This window comes from Desmodus rotundus, chromosome 8 (assembly GCF_022682495.2).
Source record: "Desmodus rotundus isolate HL8 chromosome 8, HLdesRot8A.1, whole genome shotgun sequence".
Classification (NCBI taxonomy): Eukaryota; Metazoa; Chordata; class Mammalia; order Chiroptera; family Phyllostomidae; genus Desmodus; species Desmodus rotundus.
In genome coordinates this window covers 124614430-124624662 of record NC_071394.1, presented here as the reverse complement: position 1 = coordinate 124624662, position 10233 = coordinate 124614430, and the positions used below count along the sequence as shown (strand labels likewise).

Sequence of the window (10233 nt, the reverse complement as noted above, 5' to 3'; positions counted from 1 at the left end):
AAAGCCCCTGCTCAGCACTCTGACTGCTGCCTCCTTGCTCCTTCCCACCAGGGAGGGCTGCTCAGGGCTTGGCGAAGGCAAAGGAGCCCTGGGAACTCAAGCCTGCAGAGAGCAATGCTCAGCACCCCGGGGTGCTATGCAAGCACAGGGCTCCCGATCCCCTCTACTGACAGCTGCCTGACCACAGGCACAGAGCCAGCACCCTGCAGGGGGACTTGCAGACCGGTACCTGTGACTTCCGGCCTCCTCTGAGGCCTCCTGACAGCCCTTCTCGCTTTGTCCTAGCTGGCGTGTAACCTGTCCCTGCAGGGTGCTGACCCACAGCTGGGCCCCAGTCCCTACCCTTCCTGCTCCCAGCGAGCACAGTGGGACTTGGGCAGGAGAAGCTCGATGTTTCTGACTTGTTGCTAATTCCAAAATATTTTTGGAGCACGTGCTATTTACAGAACCCTTTGGAGGCCCCAGAAAGGAGTTAACCGCGTTATTTGCCTGCCTCCAGGAGCTGACAGGGCCTTGGAGGGCTGAGATGAGTAAAGGCGCGGCTGACAGAATTGCAGAGCAAACCACCAACAGCCGTGCGGACTGGAAGACAGACATCGGAGTGGGAGCCAGAAAAGCTTCACAAGTCCTAAGTTGCGGGAGTTTGTCCTTCCTTCGTGAAGTGGGAGGAATAGCAGCTATTTGAATGGTGGACTGAGTGAGGTCTGATGTGAAGGCACTTTGCAGACTGCAGAGCCCTGACCTGGTCACAAGGTCGGGAGCAGCACATTACACAGACCTAGGACTGGGGACAGACAGAGCCTCACACCACACTCAAGGCAGGCTCTGCCTCTCACTCACTCAGGGCAAGATGACTTTCACCCGTCACCGTCTCAGTCCCCTCGAGCCGCTATGACCAAGTGCCATAGACTGGATGGTTCAGAGACAGAAATGCATCTCTCACAATTCTGGAGGTTGAGAAGTCCAAGATCAAGGCGCTGGCAGGTTTGGTGGCTGGTGAGGGCCTGCTTTCTGGGTGGCTGTCTTTCCAGTGTCCCCTCACAAGACAGAAGGCACAAAGGAGCCCTCTGGGGGGTTATAAGAGCACGAATCCTATTCACCAGGGCAGAGCCCTGCCTCCTAACATCATCACATTGGGGATTGTTTCAACACACGAATTTTGGGGGGACCCACTATGGCAGTAACTGATAATCACTCCCAAGAATGCACAATGACTGGCTACCATTTACCAAAGGGCTCGGCAAACTACATGTCATCTTAATCCTCAACCTGTCCCCAGACGAGGAACTTGATTCAGAAGGATAAAGTCAGTTGCCAAAGCTGCCCAGTTGGTCAGTGGGAAGATGGGATGGGGGCCCAAGTGTGCCTCCGCACGTACGTGGGAGCCCACAGCGCTGGCCAGCCCAGCTGTGCGCACCCAGAGGTGCAGCAGGCACTGTCCCTGCCCCAGTGGCTCACAGACAAACTGTGAGGGAGCCCTATTTCTGCACTGCGCACTCAATTAGCGTTTTCCTTTGTTAAGTCATAGAAGAGAACTGAACTTACAGCATCACAGTATTAGCCCATGAAACTTGCTGGGTGTGTGAAGCAGGTCACCATGTAAGACAAATTTTTTTTACCAAATGGATCTTCCTTGGCTCCATCTTGTTAAATGTTTTAGTGGACACATTGCAGGCTTGTTCATCCAATCTGCAACCTCAAAGCTGGGAGGCACAGCTAACATGTCAGATGGCCAAATCAGGGTCACCAAGAACGTGAACTTGCCTGAAGGTGGGTAGAAACTCTTTTAACAGTCGGACATACACATGACCCCACATCTGTGCCCCAAACACCGACTATGTAACTGCATGATGGAAGAGCAATCTGGCAGCAGATCATGGGGAAAAGCCCTGAGGTGGGGATCCGGAGCGAGTTCAGCACAAACCAATGGCATAGTGAGAAGTGCGGCGTGTCCTTAACAGGGGAGGTCAGTCCCCTCTCACTTCTGCACCATTATCGTTGCAGCTGAATGCTCTGCCCAGACGTGACTGCCACACTGCGAGGGCATGTGAAATCACAACGAAGGGCTGGGATCTGCGGACGGAAGCCTGAGCACAAAGTGAGATGCCCTGAGGTCTTCGGGAACTTCCTATCTCTAAAGGACTGTCAGGTGAAAGCAGGTGCCAGCCAGCTGTGCAGCCTAGAATGGGCCTGTCGTTGGTGGGTAGGAGTTGCGGGGGAGGTTCCAGCTTAATCTGACGGAGCTCTGCAACAAAGGACATGGGGAACCAAGGGGAGCAACTTCTGCCTTGATATTCACAAGTGCAAAAGATCGCCTGCTGCCCTGGCTGGTGTGGCTCAGTGGATTGAGTGCCGCCTGTGAACCAAAGTGTCGCTGGTTCGATTCCCAGCCGGGGCACATGCCTGGGTTACAGGCTGGGTCTCCTGTGAGGGGCATGCAGGTGGTGACCCACACATTTGGTGTTTCTTTACCTCTCTCTCCCTCCCTTCCCCTTTCCCTAAAAATAAGTAAAACCTTAAACATTATTTTTAAAAAAGAAGGTAGCCGGCTTGCCACAGGACACCTGCCTAGGGAATCTGGCTGGGAGTCAGGGAAAAACAGGGCGTGGTCTGGTTCCAAATTCTGGTTGGTCCTCAGAATTGCCAGTATTGCTTGTTTAAAAAATACAGATTCTGGTCTCATATCAGATCAAAATTTTCAAGGGTGGGATTGGAGAATCTAGATTGAGACTAGACATAATAACAAACAAAATATATGAACCTTGAAAGTGATGCCTAGATTTTTTTAAAAGTGTAAAGATATTTTGGAGACACCCAGGCAAATTTTAAGAGAGATTTTTTATTAGATACTGAATTCTTGGTAATGTTATTAATGTGATAACAATAGTATTTTGGAAATATGAGAGAATGACTTTATTCTGAGATGATACAGGCCAAAGTCTGGAAAAGTCAAGTACCATATCTACACCTCTTTTAAGACAATGAATTACTTTTAAATGGCTCAAGAAAAAATAAACGAGACAACATATAAGACAGAGAGCATTCACTGTACTCTTCTTTCAACTTTTTAAAAAAGATTTTATTTATTTATCTTTGGAAAGAGGGTAAGGTAAGGAGAAAGAGAAGGAGAGAAACATCAGTGTGCAGTTGCCTCTCACACGTCCCCTACTGGGGACCTGGCCTGCAACCCAGGCATGTGCCCTGCCTGGGAATCGAACCAGTGACCCTTTGGTTTGCAGGCCCGTGCTCAAACCACTGAGCTATACCAGCCTGGGCTTCTTTCAAATTTTTGTAGGCTTAAAAGTTTTCAAAATAAAATTGGGGGGAAATAACATGAGGCCCACTGGACAAGGTAAGTTCCATCGAGCCTGAAAGCCCGCGCCTGACCTCTGCAGCTGGCTTTGCAGCTTACAGAGCAGAGCGGGAGGCTGTCGGGGCAGGGAGTGCAGTGGAGACTTGGGCCTGGAGTCTTTTGGTGCGGCACAAGGCCACCGCGACCCCCCAGAGGTCCTGTGTACTCAGGGCCGGCCACCTCAGGCCACACTGGCGTGCTCGGGAACTCAGAAGAGAAGCACACACCACATCTCCCCGGCCCAAGTTACACAGGGCCCGTGTCAGAGTGGGGTTCGTCCCGCGTGGTCCTCTGATGGCCTCAGCGTGCGTCCCTGGAGGCGGCGCTGGACTGGATAAAACAGCACGGGGCCCCATGACAACCTCCGTGAGGACACCCAGAAAAGCAGGCCGACTGGGGCTGGGCACGGAGGCCTGGAGGAGGAGCTCCATGCTCCTGAGGCCTCCCCTGACCAGCCCCCAGAAACGACTCACACAGAGCACCGAGGAGGAGGGAGCAGGGTGCCAGGAGGGCCCAGAGCGGGAAGGGCACGCAGGGTGGAGGTGTGAGAGCGTGAGCAGGACACACAGCAGCAGAGCCTGGAGCAGAAATGGGTCAGGGGCGGGCTGTGGATGGGAAGTTTGAGATCCAGGATGTCGAGGTCAATGACATTATGTACCACAAGGGTGAGACCAGGGAACACAGGCGACGGCAGCCCTCGGGTGACTCTACAAGTAGGGCTGCAACTGAGCCCAGCCCTGCAGGAAGCCATTCCCTCAAGTCTGTCCTGCTGGGCTCCACTTACAGTCCTGGAGGGCGAGGTACATGGTCAGAACCCCTAGCAGGTATTCGGGGGAGCGGCACACCCATCCCGCCTTGGCCACTGGTGCGAGTCCCCCCTTCGCTGCATACAGTATTGGTGTCACACAGCAAAGGACACCACCAGGACAGTAAAACAAACGACAACCTACTGAATGGGAGAACACATTCACCAACGATACATCTGATAAGCAGTTAACATCCAAACCAATAAAGAACACATACCACTCAGCACCCGAACCCCAAACGATCCACTAACAAAATGGGCAGAGGATCCGAATGGACACTTCTCCAAAGAGGACACACAGATGGCCCCCAGACATGTGAAAAGATGCTCACATCACCAACTGTCAGAAAAATGCAAATGGAAACCAGTGAGGTACCACCTCACACCTGCCGGAAAGGCAGGTGTTGGCGAGGGTGTGGAGAAAAGGGAACCCTCGTGCACTGTTGGTGGGAATGCAGACTGGTGTGGCCACTGTGGAAAAAAAAAAAAAGAGTATGAATTTCCAAAGATTAAAAGTGGAACTGCGTTATGACCCAGTGACTCCCCTTCCGGGAATTTATCCAAAGAAACCCAAAGCCCTGACTTGAAAGAACACGCATGCCCTCTTGTTCACCGCACGTTATCTACAACCGCCAAGCCGTGGGAGCAGCCCGAGTGCCCGCCAGTGGGCGAGTGCACGAAGAAGTGATACTTACACACAATGACTACTACTCGGCCATAAAAGAATGAAATCTCACCACTGTGACAACATGGGTGGACCCAGAGGGTATTTATTATGCTCAGTGAAACGTCAGTCAGGGAAAGACAAATACAGTTTCACTTGCACTTGGAATCTGAAGAACAAGTGAACAAATAAAACTGAAACAGACTCACAGACACAGAGAACAGGAGGCTGCCGGGGCGGGGTGGGGGAGCACTGGGGTGCAGGACGAACAGGTGAAGGGACGAAGGCATACGAACGGCAGCTACGAAAGTCACGGGGAGGTTGGGGAGGCGCAGGAAATGCGGTCGAAGGCGCTGTGGTAACTGTGCGGTGCCCGCGGGGGCTCTGGAAACATCGAGGGGGCACTACGTAAAGTACTTGACTACCTAACTGCTACACTACGCCGCAAAACCACATAGAAAAATAAGTAAAAATTTTAAAAGGAGAGGTCTGTGGAGAAGAAACGAATGCAAACATCTGAAGGCCAGAAAAGTTGGAAAGATAATTGTCTTGCCCTAGGTTGTCACAGAAAAGACAACTGTGCTACTTGATGGAAAATATACACTTAAGTGCATGTTAAACAAGTATTTCCATTAGAAAGTAGAGGCCATTCCTCTCCTTATATTACCCACCTCCTTTTTATAATAGCTGTGGGTCATTATTTACCTCTGTTGTCAAAACACTATTGGGAAAAGATAGAACTTGTATCAATAGTCACATAGGATTAGCTCACTTTCCTCCTATCCCTGTAATCACGTTGTGTTAAGAACTTTTAGTTTTCTGGGGGAAAAATATTGATGCCACAATCTCAATCCAGAGACCAAAATAAAGCTGTCACTGGGGGTAGAGAGGAATTAGGGAGTGAGCCCCTCCCCCACCGAGGGGGCTCCAGGCAGCAGAACCCATCCAGACCAGCCCTTCATCCCCAGCAGCCTTCCTGCCGATCCACAGACCCCTGAGGGTAAACGGGGCAGAGGGCAGGGTCCCGGGCTCAGTGGGAGGATGTGGCGGGACCCCGAACGGGACAGCGGGGTGGCAATTTGCTCAGGTCCCGTGATGAGGGGCTGCTTCGATCAGAGGGACACAGGCGCGATGCTGGGGACAGGCCTCGGGAGTCGCCGCCTCTGAGTCCAAGGCTGAAGGGGCCGGGTCCAGAGACACTTCTGAGCGCTGCCCAGCACGCGCATTTTCAAGTCTGTTCCGGGGGCTCTTCCCTGAAACGCTGAGACAATTCAAACACCACTGTTGTGCACCAGCAAAACTGCTGCACGTGTTCTGTTTGCTAGTTTATTTTGTTCATTAGCTTCCTTTTGTAGGTGAGATCATATGGCATTTGTCTTTCACCAACTGGCTTATTTCACTTGGCACAACAGTCTCCCACAGAGCCGCCCCCTGGGCGCCGAGGAACACCCAGAGCCCGCCATCACCTCGCCAACAAGGAGAGACAGCGACAGATTTCTTGGTCACAGTGACATACATTCTGGCTCTTTCTCTAAGGAGTGAGGCTGGCACACACTAACAGGGAACAGTGTGATAGGACGATATTAATCAGGCTGCCACGTTCTGACCCCCAAGTTCGTTCTTTCTTCACTCCCAGAAGCAGAACAAGCTTCATCATCATCACCTCACCTTCACCCGAAAGCCCTGGCGTTTCTGTTGGAGACAAAACGCCACAGCAGTTGTCCCGGAGACACACGAGGAGCGAGCGCAGCGGTGGGAAGCACTCAGACAAGCACCTCTGCAAAGAGGCGACTCTTCTGAGACGCTTCACTGCCTGCACGGACAGCCCATGAACAGGCTCCCGTTCTGCCCAGGATGACGGCGCCCGCCTCGTGCGACCCAGCGCGCGAGCAGGCACGCAGGTGAGCAAACCATGCAGCAGGTGCCCACCGACCCTCCGCAGGTTCCTTCGTCTCTGCAACAACACCGACTCGGCAGCACGGAGGCACCTGAGAGAACTGCATTCCTGGAGGCAGGGAGGGCTCCGAAGAAACCCCGCAAAGCAACGTCCTCCGACCCCCACGTGCCTGCAGTGGCTCCTCCCCAGAGAGCTGGGGTCAGAGGCCGTTCCAGCCCCTCTGGCTTGATGACAGGCAAGGGAGCAGGCCCCCGGGTCACAGACACCCGGCGGGTGTGTTTCCCAGTCAAACCCTGGGTGTGGGGGCTTGAACGCACCTCGTGACTTCTTCTTGGTGCTGTGCGCCTCATCCCTGGTGGGCTACTTCTTCAGCAAGCTAGGCCTTGGACTCACTCCCTCACTTCCTCAGGAGGGCGATGAGGCCAGCGGTCTTTATCTCGGAGGGCTGCTGGAAGAGGATGCATGTAAGTAGTCCGCTCGTTGGACAGGGCACGGCACGCGGGCACACAGGGTCACCACTGAGCGCTTCTGTCACACGAACAGCAGGTTCCACGAGAGGAGGGGCAAGAAACAGACACACAGGGGTGGGCGAATGCAGGCGCACTACGGTGGGTACGCGGAGGAGCTCCTTCTGGTCGTGGTACTTATCGCTGAGCAAACCGCCGCGAACCCCCGTCTGCCCGGCCCGTGGACGGGGGTAGCGCGCACAGGCCGTCTGTAAGCCGTCTCTAAGATCGACGCAGGAGTGGAAACGGGCAGCGCTGGGTTCCAGGAACACACTGAGCTGACACACGAGACGCCACCTTCGCACACAACGCATTCCGAGGACACAAATGCAGCGTCATCTCAGGGACACAGTCCCGTTAACCTGCCGCCAGAGCAGCCCTTCATCTGCAGGTGCTGCAGTCTCCTTAACGATCACCTCCCACCTTAAGTAAGACACTAACCAAAAAACTTTTAGATCTTTCATCTGTTGGGGAGACACTGAGTCTTAAAACGTAGGATTCCATCTTTTTTTTTTTTTTTTTTAAGTAAGCCGAGCCGCTACAATTCAGGAGCCTGAAGAGGACAGGCCTGCTTCAGGACAGACATCACCCTTCTGGGACAAAAACTAGGATGGCTTTCTCTCCAGCAGTCCTGCCTCCTTAGCTTTGAGTTCTTCCAGTTTCTTGTTATAGCGGTCCATAAAATCATCATCAGGTTCGATCCCTGCGTTCCTCAGGTTTTCCATGACCTTTTCCAGTCTGTGTATGGACCGGGCTCCCTCAATCTTTCTGGTGCTCAGGTACAGAGTGAACTCCTGGAAGTCCAGGAGCTTACAGGTGTCCACAGAACAGATATTCCTGATATCACCAGTTCTGTCCAGGTGGGGGAAAAACACCAGTCCTGACAATCTCTCCAGGTCCTGAAGGCTCACTTGGAAGTCACTTAATTGGGGCTGGAAGCCAATGGCTTCATTGGGCACCACGAAGGCCCCCAGTGCCAGGGGCTCAGTAGACGCTGGGCTTCTACGCGCCAGGATCACCTTATAAAGGTGCGAGGGGACCGCCACATGGTCCTCACCAATCACCTAAAAACAGAGCAGCCACGTTAGTGATGCCGATCTCTGTGAGCAGTTCCCGAATTTTCCCTGAAAAGGCTTCAGGTGCATTTCTGAAGATGCAACTGTAAGATCCCCCATCCCAATGAATGTAAACTCAACTGCCAAAAGTAGTAATAAACCGAAATACAGATTCACAAAGATGAGAGTTCAACAGACAGATTCCGATCGCATTCTTTAAAATAACGCCGCCTAAAGAGCAGGGGCCGCATTCTCGGCTCCGCCTGTAGGACAAAGGAAGGCCACAGGAGAGGCCTGGGTTTTTAACGGACAAGAAAAGCTGTCATTTCGCTTCGTCTCGTACTCAGAACTCCTGGTGCTCCCAACACTGAAAGGTCAGGACTGCCAGCTTGGGCACTCCCGGCTCTAGAAATAAAAATATGGCCTCGGTTTATCAAACTCACCAGAGAGCTGAACAGCCAGCCTTCAGAGACGCAGCCGGACGCGCCACACTGGCACTCGGATCTGCAGTCTTGCCTGGACTGCGGCCCGCCCTCTGAACTAAGTGCACATAAATGCTGTTTGTCAGAGGTCTGCACACTCACAGGCCTGCTGTCGGACACAGAACTTCTAACGTGTCCTCAAATCAAACACTTCAGAAAGGTACCCACACCACGAAGAGGCCAAAGCCAGGGTCAAGCCTGCAAGCCACACGACTGCCTGTGTAGGTTGGCTGTAATAATAAAGTAGCACTGTTATGAAACCTTTTCAAATTTCCTTCCAATTGGCTTAAAAGCCATATCTGTTTCCTGAAAAAGGAAAAATGCGCATCCATTTCCTTAATGGTCTTCAGTAAAACCACACAATCCAACTACGTTACGTTCTTCTCCAGCGCTTCCTTGGCAGGGCGCTCCTTCCCGGTCAAACCTGCTGGCTGCGGAGGCCCTGCCGGCGCCCAGGCACAGCAGAGGGGCAAGAGCTACTGCAGGCCCTTTGCTGCTTCTCCCAGGCTCCTGCCTCCATGGCACACGGCCTGAGAACCCCGTGGCCATCTGCTGTCTGGCACGCACAGAGGTCCCACTGCCAAGGCCAACTGCAGAGCTTCAGGGAAGACCCATCACAGGGAAGATTTCTATTACTAATTGTCTCTGAAGGTAGTGAACACGGTCAGCCAAAGAGCAGTTTAAAGTTTATGAAATCACACAGTCCGCGGACATAAAGTCCCCACCCCCTCCAACAAGTCATTTATGCAGCTGGGAGAAAAAACACACCGTTCAAGGCAAAAATACACTGAGGGTGAACTCCACGGAGGTCTGCAGTTAGCCCGGGGAGCGCCAACGGATGTTAACAAGGCAACGCAGAGGCCCTGGGCCTGGCGTTGCTGGAAACAGAGGGACAAGCCACAGGGGTGGGGTGTCCAACCTTTTGGCGTCTCTGGGCCACACTGGAAGAGCTGTCTCGGGCCACGTATTAAATACACAGACGCTTAAAGAAAGCTAATGAGCAAAAAAACAGCAGGTTTTAAGTAAATTTACAATTCTGTGTTGGGCCTCATTCACGGCCATCCGGGACCCCACGCAGCTGATGGGCCCCAGGCTGGACAGCCCTGCAAGTAAATACCTGCTCTCAAGAAGCTTCCCGTCTAGAGGCGGAGTCAACAGCCTTGGATTTCACTGCAGGCAGAATGTGGTGAGAGGCTGATACAGCGCACAAGCCATAGCACTGAGGGGGTGGGTGCAGGGGAACTCAGGGAACAAAACTGAGGGCACAGCTGCAGCTGAACTATAATTTACAGGGGAAGCTTAAATGGGCTTCAAGTGCTCCAGGCGCTGGCTGGGGAACCCACAGTTAAGCAAGTCCTTGGCGCCACCTGCTGGACATCCTCCATCACTGCAGCACAAGTCTCAGACTCCAGCTGTGAGCAGCCTTTGAGCCCATTCATTTGATTATTTTCTCTCCTCATGGACTCTTTGTC

The 10233-nt window shown here is 52.9% G+C and overlaps 1 protein-coding gene across 1 annotated transcript in view; it reads right to left on the bottom strand.

Annotated features, from left to right (window-relative positions):
- Positions 1-2898: 2898 nt before the first annotated feature.
- Positions 2899-10233, bottom strand: part of EXOG (exo/endonuclease G) — a 28344-nt gene continuing 21009 nt past the window's right edge. The window contains exon 6 of the mRNA XM_024566229.3: positions 2899-8288. Within this exon, the coding sequence (XP_024421997.2) occupies positions 7830-8288 (459 nt within the window). The 3' untranslated portion in view covers positions 2899-7829. The remainder of the gene's footprint in view (positions 8289-10233) is intronic.